The sequence below is a fragment of the Salvia miltiorrhiza genome, chromosome 4 (genome assembly GCF_028751815.1).
Source record: "Salvia miltiorrhiza cultivar Shanhuang (shh) chromosome 4, IMPLAD_Smil_shh, whole genome shotgun sequence".
Taxonomy (NCBI): domain Eukaryota; kingdom Viridiplantae; phylum Streptophyta; class Magnoliopsida; order Lamiales; family Lamiaceae; genus Salvia; species Salvia miltiorrhiza.
Window position 1 is genome coordinate 42550401 of NC_080390.1, and position 17858 is coordinate 42568258.

Here is a 17858-nt window from a genome sequence, read left to right on the forward strand (position 1 = left end):
ACTTAGGCATGAGGAAGAAGAGCCAATAATTTTTAACGGCACTCTAGATGTGTACTTGTTGGCAACCGTGGAAGAGGCGCAACGACAGTAGATTTGAAGGTAAGGCGTGGGAGACTAAGAAATTGATACTTGAGATTAAAGCTATAGTGGAGTTGGAACAAAATCTTTAAATTGTTAGATGTGGAGCCAAGTTCCTCCTCCTGGTGTTCAAGTGACATTGCGTCTCTTATTGTGTAATGTGTTGGGCACCTCTGGTACCAAGTTTATTTTAATATAAAATCTTTTCCTGATAAAAAAAAAAGATGGAGTTTCTTAAGAACTTATAAGTTGTCAAAGTGATTGGATAATTGAGCTTATAAGTCAAATAGAGAATTTTAAGTTAGAGATAAAAAATCGGAATGAGATCCAGTGTCCCACAATCTTATGTGTACCACTGTGTCCCATGCTTATATTTATTTTTTTAAAAATATTTTTTATAAAAAAATATTTTTATTTTTAAAAAATAAATTTTTTTAAAAGTATATACCATGACTTTGAATTTATCAACCTATTATTAACTAATAAAAGCTAAATTAAATTATAAAAAATAGTTATATACCATAAATTGATGGAATAAATTAACCCTAGTTAATAATCACAAAATTAAACTAAATTGAAAGTGGGACATAAAGTATTAAGAAATTAAACAAAATTGAAAGTGAGACACAAAGTGGGACATAAAGTGTGGTACACTTAATCTCATTCCTAAAAAACCTTTATATTAGAGAGAGAAAATCAAAGAGATGTGAAATTAGAATGATATATAATGAAAATAAAAAATCATCGTTGTATTATTTTTGTAAAATGAGTGTTGCTTATAAGCTAATGAGAAAATAATAGGGTGGATGAACTTATTTTTTGGACAACTATTAGAACTTATTTATTGTTACAACTTATAAGCTATTAGAACTTATTGTTACAGCTTACAAGCTCTTTAGAAGCTTATTTTGCCAAATACTTTAAAGAAGTTTATAAGCTTAGTCAAACACCTCTTAATCTCTTCAAATACAATTATTAATTATTTTGTTTTGTTTTTTTGAGTTATCCCTGTGTTAACGCATAAACCCAAATTTGAATATGAGTGTGAAACTTCAAACTTCTACCCCTGGGTATAGGACGAGCTCTATGGTCTAACATCCATAATTAAAAATAACTCTCTTTATTTTAGACTATGGGTTATGGGTTTGATTTTGAAAGTTCATTTACACACGTCACGCCACGCATTAACTTACTCTACAACAATACGTTTGCTATTTTACTACACATAAATAATTGAATTAAATTACACAAATACTCATGCGCAACTGGTTTTTAAAATGACACTACTTCATTGAAGAAATGACATTTGAATATTTTTGAATGACACTATTTCAACATACAAATGATATTTAGAGATCTTTAAATATCATTTGTATATTAAAGTAGTGTTATTTAAAAATCAATGGCACGGTACAACCGATTGCACGAGAAAGTGTCTCACTGAATTATAGATGCATCATTTTTTTTGTATAACTTATTTTCCACGAGAGACTCGAAATTGGCCTTTCAAAAAGTCTATTGATAAAAAAAAGTTCATTGATCGATCGAGTGGAAATGGCTCCAAATAATTTAGTTATATCATCAATCAATGTAATAGAACTCACTGGCGCCGCCGTAATTGACGTGGGATTGTCTTCTACACCTTCATTATCAACTTTCAACTATTTTTCATTATTATTCCTCTCACGTCTTCCTCACAAATTTGACTTTTTTGCCTAACGTGATGTCAAATTAATTCAAATCATTCAATGCAATTTCCAGCTAATTACTCGGTGGATGTAAGTTTTCTAGCAGATGGGATCCTCTGTCCCACAATATTGTGTGTACCACGTATACCACTCTTCATTTCTTTATTTTATAAATTATTTTTTATAAAAATAAAAATTATTATATTATTATAAACTCTAATTAGTATTTATCATTGAAAAATTAAAATTTAAAAAATTATATACCCTAACTTTGAATTAATGAACCCAAATAATCTATTATTAATTCAGATAAATATAAAAAAATAATTATAAACCCTAAATGGATGAGTGAACCCTTGTTAATTATCTTTATAATATATAAAAGCATAATAAATTAAAATGAAATAAAAAATAATTTATAAATATAAAGAAATGAAGAGTGGTACACGTGGTACACACTATATTTTGGGACAGAGGATCCCATTTGGTTTTCTAGGAGTACGTTTATGTTACCAAATAAATAAAATTAATAAAATTTGAGAATAATTAAATAAGTTATTAAATTTTGAGTTGATAAATACTTATCCAATTGAATTATTAGAGTACGCATCAAATTATTCATCATGTATCAAATCATATAAATCAAATAATACTTGATTAAATTAAATTATTTATCAATCTTACTTTATCTCTCAAATCAGATGCTTTTCGCTTTCCTCGTTTGAGTTGCTCCAAACCTTTTCAATCCAAACAACTTTGAATTCGGCTTGATCACTTGCTTTTTTCTCTCATTCTAAAGCTACTGTGTCTTCCGTCCCCGATGAAGAAAGAAGGCTTTCACTGCGACTTTGCCGTCTAACCTCCAAGCTGTTCATGGACCTAACTCGTATAGCCACTTTGCAGTTGAACCACAAAAAGAAACTCATCCAATTCTTGACTTCGGAGCCCAGGAAACCGAGGAATTCGTGTTTAGAGCTCGGAATCTATGAAACCTTCTTGATGACTCTATTTCAGAGAATATCAAATCAAATTCCTTTTGTTATAATATTTATTGTTTAATTTTTTTTTTCTAATGAAACCTTGCTCAAGTGGCAAAGTTTCGTATCCAAATACTCTCCATTGCTTGGTTCAATCTCGCCTCATGGCGGCATAGTATTGTCCTACATTATATGGTATAGAGGTCATATCTGCATGTAGTGTAGATACTTATTTAATAATAATAATAATAATAATAATAATAATAATAATAATAATAATAATAATAATAATAATAATAATAATAATAATAATAATAACAAAAATAACTCCAAGGAAACAAAAATGATACTCCATATTTTGAGGCAAAAGCAATCAATGGTAAAGAACCGGAGGATAACTGGATAGGCATGGAAAATATTACGTGGAATATTCAGGATCCCATGATGTTAAATTGGAAACTCCGCATAATATTTTGACGCAGTTATGTAACATAATTTTAATTTGTCCTAAGAGGACAACAAGACTTCTGTTTATGGACAGTGAGGTCTCCTCCTCTAAGTAAAAAAAAAAAAACATAATTTCAATTTCTTAATTTCTTGACGTAGCATATGTATAAATGACACATCTAATTCAATAACAGATATAAATCCAAATTTCAAGAAAAAAAAAATCATCTAAGTTTAACACCTAAATAAAATGCTCTGTGTCACATAAATTTTAAATAGATATGGCAAATTAAATGTATATTTACTTTAAGTATGTAACAATACATTTTATTATTTTATAAATAAAAAGTTTGCAATATCGTGATTTTATGCAAAAGCCACTGCTGCCCGGAGTGAACGCCGGTGCTGTTGCTCTGTAGTTGGCGAGGGACGGCAGATCGGCTGCTCCCGTGCAGATAGTGCTCGACGTGTTCACTAGTCCTGATCTAAGCATGTCATTTCTTGTTTTGCACCGCCATTAATATCACCTCAAAAGCTACCCAGCAGATCGATCGGCGCCGCTCCTCCGCCACCCAGCAGATCGGCTCCAAGCAGCAGATCGGCGCCGTTCCTCCGCCATCCACCAGATCGGTTATCTCCCTGCAGAGTTCTGCCGCCATCCACCTTTCGGCTTCCAGCAGATCTGCAGTCGTGCAGATTTGAGGCAGCAGCCGGCGCCTTTCCTCCGCCACCCAGCAGATCGATCGGCGCCGCTCCTCCGCCACCCAACAGATCGGCTCCCAGCAGACCTCCGACGCTTAGGAGACAGAGTCGTTGCTGCAGTCGCAGCCACCGGAGCCGCACCTCTGTGCAAGATCGGTCAATACCGGTAGTCACGACACTATGCTCTGAATCTCGCCAACCAGCCACCTATCTCAACGCCTGCAGTCTCTCTCGGCCGAGTTCCGACGCCAATGTAAGCTATCTAGTAATGGTTGAAAGCTCTGTCGTTGTGCCGTCCTTCATCCTTATCGTAGTCTCTTCTATACTATGAAAATGGCGTTTGGTTTGGAGTTTGGGATTTGGATTTCACAACACTTTGAATAGAGACAGTTTACGGATTCCTTGGATATGAATGCTTACTGGAATGGATATTTGCAATAGTGGATTACCTTGAATGTTTTACAACTGACCAGTGGCTGTTGAGTTGAATTAATTGTGGAGTAACTTGAAGTTGCTTGGTTGAGAGTTTTTTCTATTTCTTTGACCGGAGAGCATGAGTCGTGAGGAGGTTTGGAGGGTGGTGAGGAGAAGGGGGCACGAGAGGACCAGAGCAGAAGGCAATGAGATGTATCAACGGAGCAATAATTTTCATAGACAGCCGAAGACTTGGAGGACTGGAGCTGGTCGATCCACTGGAGAGGTTAAACCTCCTCCGAGATCACAGAGAGTCACCTTCTTCTTCAACAACATCCCCGAACATTGCAGCTTTGATTTCTTAAGAAGGAAGTTTGGTGCCGTCCGCGTTCCGACTGACATTTTCTGTCCCAATAAGAGAGATAAAAAAGGGAAGCCTTTTGGCTTTGTCCGATTCGAAGGTGTCGAGGATACAGAAGGTTTGCTTCAACAGTTGAATCAACTTTGGATTGGAAGCTACAAAATTAGAGTTTTTAAACCAAGGTTTGAGAGGGTGGTGAGGGATGAAGAAAAAAAGGGGTTCGACGCCAAAAGAGATATTGGAAAGAAACCGGAATACTACTTCCATTTTTTGGATTCTGCAAAGAAGAAGCCGGGAGTTTCCTTTAAAGAAGTTCTCACTGGAGTCTGTGAAGGAGAACCCAGCACAAGAGAAAAGCTACAATTCAAAACTTCGGAGGAGGATTCAAAGTGGCTTGAAGGAACATTCACAGGTTTCATCAAAGATGATTTCTCCTGGGATGAAATCAAAGAAGAAATCAACAGCGAATGTGCCGGGAAACTGAAAGTTTCGACGATGGGGGGAAGTTTGGTGCTCATCCGAAGTATTTGCGAACTACCAACACAAGAAGTTCTCACGGAGTTAGATGAATGGAGTGACTTCTGGTTTCTTTGGAAGAGGAAATGGAACTTCGTGGATGTTCACCAGCAGCGATCTATTTGGACTAAATGGATTGGGATCCCGCTTCATGCATGGAACTCTCGTTTCTTTGATTTGGTGACGGCAAAATTTGGGCGGGTTTTGAAAATTCACGAACTCACGAAAGAAAGAGAGAAATTGGACGAAGCTTTGATCCAAATCTCTACAGGTCTCAAATCCATTGAGCAAGTAGTGGAGTGCTGCATTGATGGAGCTAGTTTCACACTTCGCATTGAAGAAATTCAGGATAACCCACTCTCGTCCTTGTTCGGAGAACTGGATTTAGACGAGTCGGAATCGGAATCGGATCCAGGATGGTCGGATGGAGTGGAATCCATGGATCAGGCTATCGCTACCATTGGAATGATGGATGACATCGGTGTGGAAGATGGAGACGTTTCGGTTCTCCAAGAATTGAACTCTTCGATTCCTTCGCAAGACGTCTCAGTTCTCCAAGAATCGAACTCTCCGATTCCTTCGCAACAAACCGCCGCAGATCCGTCAGTCGAGGTTACCAATCATGAGGAGACAACGTTGGGAGGCTCGAGACTGCTTTTGAATGCGATTACTGCCGCAGTTTTAAGCCAGTCTTCTTGCAGGGCCGAGCAGGCCACTCTTTGCGAGGTACCTATTTCCTTGCCCACGGTTCCTGCTGAGAGAAAAAAGAGAGAAAAGGAACCCATTCTTCTACAAGGGGGTATTGATGATCCGGAAGATAACAGTGAAAGTCTCGACGTGAATGTTTTTGTAGAAGAAAACAACCATTCTGAGGGAGTGTCTAGGACCGAAAAGGATGATTCTTCGGGCTCCCAAGCAGGGGAAGTTAGGCTGCCTTCCAATAACAAAAGGGCTGATCACCGATGCACAAAAGGAAAAAAAGGTAAAGGGAAAAAGAATAATAGAGCGAGGGAGAAGGAGAATTGGGGGCGTTTCATCTCTGAAATAGAACCACTAAATGGGAGAGAGGAGGAGGCCGCAGAGGAGGAAGACATTGGGGAGAGACAAAAAGGGTTGCTTTTGACAGAGGAGGGGGGAATTTCAGGTTAGAAAATCTGGGACTTTGGGAAGAAGTTAGGTCTTTCAAGTCAGACTGAAGAAGAGGTGATTGTCCGCCAAATCGAGATGCAAGGTAACTTCCTTTCCTTCAATAATGTTGGGAGTCAGATGAATTGTCCATGAATTTACTGTCATACAACATTAGGGGCTTGGGGAGTATTGCGAAACAGCGAGATGTTATGGAACTTGTAAGAGGGCATAACATTGATATTTGTTGTTTACAAGAGACAAAAATGGAGACTTTTAGTGATGTTTTTTGTAATTCTTGGTGGGGGTTTAAAAACACAGATAAGGCAATCAGGAACTCTGACGGGAGAGCTGGGGGAATTGCGTGTTTATGGAATAGGGAGGTGTTCGAAGCATCTAGTTCTTGGGATTTACCGGGGGCCTTGGTTGTTAACGGTAGGTACAAGGAGGACGGTCTCTTGTGTTGCATTATCAATGTTTATGCGCCAACTGAATCAAAGGAAAAGAGGATTCTCTGGGATGCAATTGGTTCTATTGTTGAACAGAATGCGGATCGAAGTGTGTGTATTTTGGGAGATTTTAACGCAGTCAGGAGAAGAGAAGAGAGGGTGGGCAGCGGGGAGACGTTTCGAGCGTCGGATGCGAGGTTTTTCGAGGATTTTATTAGGGGGAACGATCTGAAGGAAATTCATACACAAGGTCGAAAGTACACTTGGTACAAGCCCAATGGCAAATGCAAGAGCAAGATCGATCGTTTCCTTGTTAACGAAACTTGGATGCTTACTTGGGAAGGAAGTTCTGCACGCGGTCTTCAGCGTTCGATCTCGGATCACTGCCCAATTGTTCTCACTACTAGAACGGAGGATTGGGGACCAAGACCTTTTAGGTTCCTAAATGCTTGGACGAATCACCCGGACTTTGAAGATGTTGTAAAGAAAGTGTGGACGGGGACTGACTGTCAGGGATGGAGCTTTTTCGTGGTTAAGGAGAAATTGAAGAAACTTCGCGAGGCTTTAAAAGTTTGGAATCGTACATCCTTTGGTGAGATTGATTCTAAAATTCACGAATTAAAGAAGGAGTTACAACAGAAAGATGAGCTTGACGAGCAGAGTTGTTTAGGCGAAGTGGATGTTATCAGGAGAAATGAGCTCCAAGCTCTCATTTCCCTTCAGATGAAGCATAAGCAGATGACTTTACAACAGAAGGCTAAACTGAAATGGCTTAAGGAGAGAGATGTGAATTCTGGCTTCTTCCATAAGGCGATTAAAGGGAGGCGGTTGAAGAATGACATAGGCGGACTGATCTTTGATAACTCATGGATCTCCAAACCGGAAGAGGTAAAAGCTAGGGTGAGAAATCATTTTGAAACCTTTTTCAAGCGGAAAGATAGACAGATGCCTGTTATTCCCATTGACTTTGTGAGAAGGAAAATCTCTGATGAGGAGAGAAATTGGCTGATTAGAGGTTTTGAACCCGAAGAAGGTAAAGAAGCGGTCTGGAGCTGCTCTGGCGATAAGAGTCCAGGACCTGATGGCTTTAACTTTTCATTTTGGAGATCGGCTTGGCATGTGGTTAAGGAGGATATCCTCCAGGTCTTGAAGGACTTCCACGCGAACAGTAAAATTCCTAAAGGAGGTAATGCTTCTTTCATCGTTTTAATACCGAAGAAAGAAGGGGCTGATTCGTTGAACGAATTTCGTCCAATCTCTCTCATTACCAGCTTGTATAAAATCATTGCAAAGATCTTGGCGGGGAGACTGACGAAGGTGATGGGGTCGATCATCTCTGATAATCAAAGCGCTTTCGTTAAAGGGCGGTTCATTCTCGATGGTGCGGTCATTTTGAATGAAGTTGTTGTTGAGTCAAAAAAGAAGCGACGAAGCCGGATATTCTTTAAGATTGACTTTGCCAAAGCTTTCGACTCAGTTCAATGGGATTTTTTGGATACTTTGCTGGATAGAATGAACTTCGATGGGATTTGGAGGAAATGGATTCAAGGGTGTCTTCAGTCAGCCACGGCAAGTGTCCTTGTTAATGGGTCATCAATGGGAGATTTCAAAATGGAGAGAGGCTTGAGACAGGGTGACCCGATGTCTCCCTTCTTATTCCTCATTGTTGCGGAAGGGTTGAATGCGCTTGTTGAGAGAGCAGTGGAACGACAGTTATTGTTTCCTGTTAAGATTGGTAAGGATGAAGTGCCGATTACACACCTCCAGTACGCGGATGACACCATCTTTATTTTAGAGGCTGATGAGCGTAATGTGGAATCACTGAAAAGTCTGTTGCTTCTCTTTCATTTTGTCTCGGGTCTTGCTGTCAACTTCGCGAAGAGCAGCCTGATGACGGTGGGAGTGAATGTGTCAGTCGAGAGGACATGGGCTTCGTTTCTCCATTGCAAGATTGGTTACTTCCCGTGTCTTTACTTGGGAACCAAAATTGGAGGCCGAAGCAATGGTGTTAGCGACTGGAAGTTCTTGGTGGATAAAGTCTCAAACAAAATTGCAAGCTGGAGAAAAAGACCTCTCTCGTTGGCAGGGAGGATCACTCTTGTCAAAGCGGTGCTTCAATCTATTCCGGTATATCAACTGGCCTACGCTTTCATTCCCAAGACTGTGCTCAAGAACCTCAATTCCTTGTTCTCCAGATTTCTGTGGGGTGGAGACTCTCAGTCGAGAAGAATCACCTGGTTTAAATGGAGCTCCTTGTGTTCCAATAAGAAAATAGGAGGTCTTGGGTTTCGGGATGTGGAATTGTTTAATCATGTTCTGTTAATTAAATGGCTTTGGAGATTTTTGGTGGATGGGGGAGCTTTGTGGGCGAGAGTGATCAAATCGATTTATGGGGAACTTGTCTGGGGCGAAGAGGGGGATTGCTCGATGGTGGGAAGAAGTGGGCAGTTGGGGTGGTGGGCGAAAATTGTGGAGAAAGGGGGAGGAAGCGACGATAGATGGTTCATTGATCACCTTCAACACAGGCTCGGGGATGGGATGAATACAATGTTCTGGGAGGACGTGTGGGCTGTTAACAAACCTCTCAAGTTCTCTTTCCCGAGATTGTATAACTTGTGCTCGAATAAGAAAGCCCTCGTCGGAGAGAGTGGGTTTTGGGAAGGAGAAGAGTGGGTGTGGTCGGTGAATTGGAGGAGGGATTTGAGGGAAAGAGAGAATGGACAGGTGGTGGAACTTTTGAGACTTGTTGCTGCTTTTGTCCCTTCTACAGGTTTAACTGATGGATGGAGTTGGAGGGCAACTACGGACGGTAAATTCTCAACAAAGTCGGCTTATGATTTGGTGGCGGCTTCCAGTGAGGCGCAACAAACTCAACCGACTGAGATGGCTATGGTTTGGGAGGCTCCAACATCGCACAAAGCCAAGGTGACAGCGTGGAGATGTCTTAGAAATCGTTTGGCTACCTGTGACAACTTAAGAAGACGACAAATTCAAATTAGCTGGGAAGAGAGAGGATGCAACGCCTGCGTCGCTGGAGAGGAGACGACGGAACATCTGTTTCTTCATTGCCCGAAAGCTGCGGCGGTGTGGGACCAAATCTTCCAATGGTTACACATAAAAACGGCAAATCCTAGAGGTACTCTCCATCATTACACTTCCTTCATCTCTGCTGCCAAAAAGAAGAAAGGAAGAAGATTGCTAAATGCGTTATGGGTGGGAACGGTTTGGACACTATGGGAAAAAAGAAATGAGAGTCGTTTTCAAGGAAAGATTTGGGATATTGAGAGACTTGTTTTACAGATCAAGGGTAGACTTTGGAGTTGGAATGAGGTCTATAAAGTTTTGGAGTTGAGAATCCCTTTCACCATGTGGTGCTCAAAGGGTTTCAATCTTTCCTTCTTGTTTTGATTGGCATCCCTGGTGCCTTGCTTTTTATCTTAATAAAATTTTAATTTTACCGATCAAAAAAAAAAAAAATACATTTTATTATTTTATTTCTCGAACCGAAACATGACGTCTTCTCCGTATTGAAGGCTCGAAGGTTTGGCAAGGGGATGTGACGATTGCTGCTATGAGCCCAAGGGTAGGATTTGCAGCCACTGCGCGATTATGATTGGGATTGGGCTGTGCATTGAGATGGATAGGGGTCATGTGGAGGTTTTTACTGACTCCATTTTTGTTGTTCACGTGTTGCATGAGGAGAAGTAACGTTCTGATTGCATGAAGGCGTTTAAGAGTTCTTTTGTTATAGACTTATGACATGTTCGTCGTGAACTATGGCTGGCGCATTTATTAGCTTACTTTGCTTGTGATTCTCGGGATGTAATGATCTGGAAGTCCACTTTTCCTCGCTCGCTTCTGGATATTGTACGTTCTGATCTTTTTGGTAAAAAAAAAAACATATTAATTAGAGAAAAGTATCTTTATCAATTGAATGAGTTGTTATCGTCAAGATATATGTTATATCTGAAAGTATTTATTTTGTGGACCAATTTTTTGAAGTATATTTTGTGCCGCATTTAAATATTTCATGCATCCCACTTATAATAGCATATTTTTCTTTTTAGTGTGTCTCATTTATAATAACTTTTTAATTAATAAATGGTGCATATGCACTCTACACATTTTAAATAAATGATCTAATCTACTTACATTCTTAATCATTTATTCTTAATTTCTTCTTTATTCTTAATCTTAGTGTCCATAATTTGTTTGTATCATTTAAAGTTGGACGAAAGGAGTAATATATAAATCAATTATTATATATTTAAGTTATACTACAGTAACAATGATTAATGAGTTTGAATCCAATGAATTATTTTAACTGATCCATAATGAAGTTGGATATATCCTGTTATCTTATTTAATTACAAAGGCTATATAGATGAGACAGTAATAACTAATTTAAGTTTCTGCTTAAAGTGGCGGGGCCCATCTGGTTTGTCTTCATTGTCACATGTCTATCGAATATGATCGTTACTCGTCAAGAATAGATTAATTAACATGCTATATTTTTAAATACTATAACTTTTTTTGGGAAAAATGTTTAGGTATAATTATATATTGTGTTCTAACTTTTAACGTTTTTAAAATATATTTTAACTTTTTTTATCCTCTTCGTCTCATGAAGCTTGAACAATAATTTTTTTAGTTGTCCCTCGAAGCTTGAACAAATATTTGTTTTTGAATTGTCCCAACAAAACTTGAGCACTTTTCTTTTAAGAAAAAAGTTTTTCATTTTATTTACATATTCATTTTTTTATCTACCACACTTAACACACAAAATATCAACTTCTTAAAACCCGTGCTCAAAAGAAATTGTTCAAATTTCGTTGGACGGTTATTTAAAAATTCACTTCTAGTAATCTTTAGAAAATGTTCCTAATTTTTTGTTTTCTATTAAAAAAATATTAGTAGAAAAGTTTTTTTAAAATGTCATGTTATACAAAATTTAACAATGAAATGATGAATCATCTTTTCGAATTTTTAGATGAAACGATGTTTAATCCTGTGTTAATAATCATTCAATAACACAGACCTATTAAAATTACGTGGCATTTGTCAAGGATAAGAAATAAAAAAGGAAATTTTAATTGTGTGTCAGTCAATTTTTGGTAGTTCCATGGAGTAGCTGTTATATATGGTAAGTGTTGAAATAACAAAAAACAAACTAATTAGTCTTATTATTTTATTTTATTTTATTTTTATCTACAAAAAATAGTTATATTTTATTTATGAAAATTACTACACAATAAATTATCATCCATATGTTATCTTATATTTACATATTCTACCAAATTATTGAACCCCCTTTCCACTCATAATGCAATTAATTATCATTATCAACACTACTTTTATAATAGGATCATTTCTTCATACATAATATACTTAATCACTTTTATTAAAACTCGTGTCACTCCCTCCTATAACTATTTTTACAGGACAGAAGGAATAATATAAAAACGTACAATTGAATTTGAATAATAATAATAACGAAACGAAAATAATAACGTTATTTTTATTGACGAGCCGAAGCAAGAGTCAGACTCGTTACCCATAAGATAATAATGTTCCGCTATAGGTATTTTAATCTACAATATTTATTCCCAAGATATAATAATTAGATTAAATTTGAAATATTACACCATATGTTAATATTCCGACCAACTATTCAATCTTTGGAATTGATTATTATTCTTATGACACAATTTTTATACCATGGAAAAGATATGTTGAATGAAATACTTTCAAAACGTTACATACACTACTATACGGTTTCCGCGTTTGAAATTTGATTAAAAGGAGGTAGAGGCTTTACGAAATTAATGAAATGGGCCCACGAAACCAAGAAAAATGTGTGTTGATGCACATCCAGTGGTCTAGATTTCTCCGCGGTAGGTATGGAATCCCATCCCACTATCCACGTTTTGGAGCTATATGAAAAGAGGAAAAATGAAATGAAAACGAAATACCTAAATAAAAAATGTGAAACTAATTACAAATGAAAATTTTCATCATATACCGTGAAAAAAAGATTTTTTCTATTATAAATAAAGAAAATGATGATGTCTACATTTTCTTGAATGTTGGAAAAGTTCAGAATTACTAAATTAATTTGTAATTAATAAACCCCGGCAAGGGGGACTCAAAAGAAATTCTAGCTTCTTATTATTCAATATCTTGGTTGGTATTTGATTCGTATTTATAATATTTTCTTGAAAAGTCATTGAAATTAAAAATTACTATCCATTTATTTTTGAAAAAAGAATATTTACCTCGAGTTTGTGAAAATAAAATTGTGTATACGCAGTTAAGCACTAATAGCGCACACACATATATATTTTTTTAAATTACAAGAGTTATACAACCCCCACACATACGGAACCTCACCCCATTCAAACGGTCAAAAAATATACATCTGTTATACTACAATTCAGAATCTCTCATGCACATTTTATAAATAAAACTGAAATTGCCCCAACTTGAAAGTGACCGACTACGGCCAGTCACCCAAACCTCCACCCATTGGAAGATCGCCACGTATCTTAATTCCACCTACAGCTGCCAATCGCTTTGGAGATAAGAACACGTGTGGACTTTCCATTCGCTGATGGGAACATAGAATGAGGAATCTTTACGCGGAGGAAATAAAAAAAATATAATAAAAAATTACGGCTAGAGAGAGAAAAACCCTAAAATAGAAAAAATTAATCGGGTAGGGGGGGAGAGAGTGAAAAAGCACTGCCCTCTTCGCCTTTATAAGGCGGCCTCCACCACCATTTCCATAGAGAGAAAAAAATCAGTGAGGCAATCAGTTTAAAAGAGTGATTTTTTACATTTTCGTTTAATTTCCCCCCCTTTCTACTATTCCCCGCTTCTTGGATCCCTTTCTGTCATCGTCTGTCTTTCAAAGTTTTTGATCTGATTTTCAAGGGTTTGTATTTTCTTGATTAAATTTTAAACGAGGTAAAACAAACCTTAATTTGGGCGAATTCAGTTTTTGAAAGCCAGGTGATTTTCAGAATAGAGATCTTTTTTTTTAGTATAAAGTTTGGATTTTTACTGTTTTAAATTTTCTTTCTCTGATCTAATCAAGATTTGAGGGTTTGTTTTTGTGTCCCTCATCTGTTTGATCGTTTGCCTGTGTAGAAAAGTTACCTGTTTTTTGGTTTTGGTATAAGAAACAGGTTCGTTTTCTCCTTGCTTTAATTTTGTTGATATATTTCTGTCGAAATCTGTAGCTTTCTCGACCAGATTATCAATGGCGGCAGCTCTAGATTTTTACGGTTGTAGCAGTTTCTCTAGAGATCCCTTGAGGGAAGAGCTTATGCAAGCACTTGAGCCTTTTATGAAAAGTGCTTCTTCTTCCGATCCCTTTCTCTCTCCTCTTTCTCCCTCTACCTCTTCCTCCGATTCCAACGTGTACGCTGGGTTTGGCTCAATTCCATCAAGAACCCAACCTATTTCACCAGGGTTCTCGAATTTTAGCGAGATGGTGAACGAGCAAACACTCAGCAACACAGTCGGTTTGAATCAACTCACCCCTTATCAAATCTATCAAATCCAAGCTCAATTCCACCTCCAACAGCAGCAGCAGCAGCAGCAGCACAATTTCCGGTTGCAGCGGCACCACAACTCGAGCTTTCTTGGGCCGAAGCCCGTGGCGATGAAGCAAGCCGGAACTCCCTCGAAGCCCATGAAGCTTTACCGGGGAGTTCGGCAGAGGCACTGGGGCAAATGGGTGGCTGAGATCAGACTCCCCAAGAACCGCACCCGTCTCTGGCTCGGCACCTTCGACACCGCCGAGGACGCCGCCTTGGCCTACGACAAGGCTGCCTATAAGCTTCGCGGAGAGTTCGCAAGGCTCAACTTCCCTCACCTCCGCCACCAGCTGTGCCGGGACTCGAGCGATTTCAAGCCTCTGCAGTCCTCTGTCGACGCCAAGCTTCAGGCCATCTGCCAGAATCTCGCAGCCAATTCGCAGAAGCAGAAACAGGGGAGTTCGAGGAAATCCGGTGCCGCTCCTGATCAAGACCCTCAAACCTCCAAGGCCGAGGATGTCAAGGTGGAGGCCGCAACGTCCTCATCTTCTGCATCGCCGTCCCCGTCTCCCTCTGATGAAACATCTTCGTCATCTTCATCGCCGGAGTCGGATGTGACCTTCGTGGAGCCATTGTTCGACGATGAATTCGACAATTTCTTGCTGCAGAAGTACCCTTCTGTGGAGATTGATTGGGCGTCTCTGTAATGTAATGTGTTGTTTTGTTGGCATCTGCAGTGGATTTTTAGACATGTGCAGATGGCTTAGTCATAGTGTATGATGTTTTAGTAGATAGGATCTCTCACTCATGATCTGCTGGTTGTTTTTGGTTCCATGCTAGATCATAGAGATGTCTCTCTGTTTCTTCTACCCTTGTACTTGTCTCCTAGTTTGTATAAAATCTATCTACTATTTCTGTTATCATATCATGTTTTAGTTGCCAACATCTTACTCAAATCTGAAGCAACAAACAATCCCATGTATGGGTGCTACAAGATCAAGATCCATGTGAAACTAATCAAAATTTATTATTCACTATGGTTTAGAAAATTCTAGGTGTAGAAAATTCTAGGAGACCTAACAGCATATGATTGTGATATATACATATTGCTAGATGATATCTTTTGATGAAAGAACAATGATATCATGCTTGCATGAGATAGTGTCTGTTGAAACATGTACCAAACTCATGCAAGATTTATCAAGACAATTCATGCAAGATTTATCAAGACAATTCAGAAACCATCAAAATAAATCAATCCAAACTACTATATATTCGTTTTTCACAATTTAGTTTTACAGCTTTATATCATTGATCCAAACATATATATCATGCTTGCATGAGATAGTGTCTGTTGAAACATGTACCAAACTCATGCAAGATTATCAAGACAATTCAGAAACCATCAAAATAAATCAATCCAAACTACTATATATTCGTTTTTCACAATTTAGTTTTACAGCTTTATATCATTGATCCAAACATATAAATATAAATTAACTTAAAAACCAAACCCATTAACCCATACCCATAGAGTCAAGATTTCGTGTGTTATGTATGCGTGTGTTGGCTAAGCGGTAAGGGGTTAATGCCTAAGATCAAAGGTCATGAGTTCGAGTATTTCGTGTGTTATGTGTGCGTGTGTTGGTCAAGCGGTAAAAAGTTAATGTCTAAGATCAAAGGTCTTGGGTTCGAGTCCTCTATGATAAGTCTTTAAATTTCTTATTTAATATTGTTAATTTTTAAAAAAAAAGATTTCGTGTGTTCTTGAAAATTGAGGGTGGTTAGGCTGTCCTATAAGTCTATTTCATAAAATAATTAAGTAGATGGGAATTCAACTGTGAAGTTTCTTCAAAGATTTATGGGTGGCAAAGCTACATGTGGAGCTTCATCATTCACTACACTCTATCTATCCGTGGAAAATGTGTTTTTGACTCGTCCAGTGCCTTGGCGCAAAGGGAGTGACTAATCGACTTTTCAAGAGCCGTTTTTCTCTTTCTTTTCACACCCTTAATTATTTATAAAAGAGTTAATTAATTTATGACTAATTTTTAAAAAATTTTAAAAATAGCTTAACTTTTGACCGTGAGTTTCAAGCATTGCCCGACCTACATTGTTGGGCTTAAAATTCTAATACGGAAAAATGTAAATCGAACACACACACACATATATAAGAGAAAGTTTATATATATATATATATATAGGGAGAGGTTCAAATAAGAACCACTAAATAAAATTAAAACGGAGAACCATTTTAAGCCATTCGATCATCAAGATCGACGGTGGATGCATCATCTTGGTGGATGAATGCAGATCCTGGGTTCGAATCCTGAAGGGAGCAAAATTTTTATTATTTTCGGATGCATTAAATTTAATAGCGAATGCATTAATTTATATAGCAGATGCATTGATTTTAATGGTTCTTATGTTCTCACGATACGTGTGGTTCTCATTATAACCACACCCTATATATATATATATATATATATATATATATATGGTAGGGTTAATATAAAAACCCATCTTAAGATGAAAACTAGGAACCAATTTAAAGCCATTGATTTAAATAAAATAGAGGGCTGAGATTAAACTACAGATGCACAATTTCGATTGCATAGATGCACAGTTTCAATTGCATAGATGCACAATTTCGATTTGCTTGAGTATTTTGCATTGTTGGTTTCAATTGCATAAATTGCATATTTTTCAAGTGCACAGTAAAATATAATAGATGCACAGTTTCTTTTGTTGACTAATTCCTAACCATTAGATCTAATATTTAAAAGGTCAAGATTAGGTTCCTAGTTCTTATTTTAACAGAGGTTTTTATTAGAACCTCTTCCTATATATATATATATATATATATATATATATATATATATATAGGGGGGCTACGGTATAAACACTTCTTAACATATAAAATACGAACTAGCTAGAATGTATGAATTTTATGTAGAACACGTATGAATTTTCTGTGTAACTATATGAATTGCAAAAAATAATTTTTTTGCTACCTATGAGATTCAAACTCGGGATCATAAATTCATCCAAAAAGTTGATGAATCAACCGTAGATCTTAATCATATAAGGGCCGAAAATGGCTCCTATTTTATATTCTAGGGGGTATTTTTATTTTAGCTATATACTATATGTTGTCAATGCACATTTATTAAAATAGAGTTATATTAAAAAAAAGGAAAGAAGAAAAACGTACGAACAAAACCTAAACCCTTGAATGCACAGAAACGCAAACTAAGGGCCGAGCCTCGTTAAAACCTCAGGAAGAGGAAAAAGAGTACTCGTCTAAGAAAAAGGTGTGAGAAGCGGAAATGAGAAAATCTCAGAAACTCCGGCCGCACCATCGTTCCTAGATATTCTCGGCTTCACCACACGAGAAAAGAACACGAGAATAAAGAACACAAGGAAAAAGAAAACGGAAATGAGAAGAAACGGCAGACCAACCCAACTCATCTCCATAACAAAAAAAAAAAAAAAAACGACCACCAGATGTATGAGAAAAACCCTCAACGAGAGGCCAAAAACTCGACCAAACCCAGCTC

General features: G+C 37.6%; 1 protein-coding gene across 1 annotated transcript; it reads left to right on the forward strand.

The window, feature by feature from the left end:
- The first annotated feature begins 13393 nt into the window (after positions 1 to 13393).
- LOC131021810 (ethylene-responsive transcription factor RAP2-4) lies at positions 13394 to 15221 on the forward strand. Its single transcript, XM_057951098.1, has one exon. The coding sequence runs from the start codon at positions 14019 to 14021 to the stop codon at positions 15003 to 15005; it is 987 nt and encodes a 328-aa protein (XP_057807081.1). The 5' UTR covers positions 13394 to 14018; the 3' UTR covers positions 15006 to 15221.
- The last annotated feature ends 2637 nt before the right edge of the window (positions 15222 to 17858 follow it).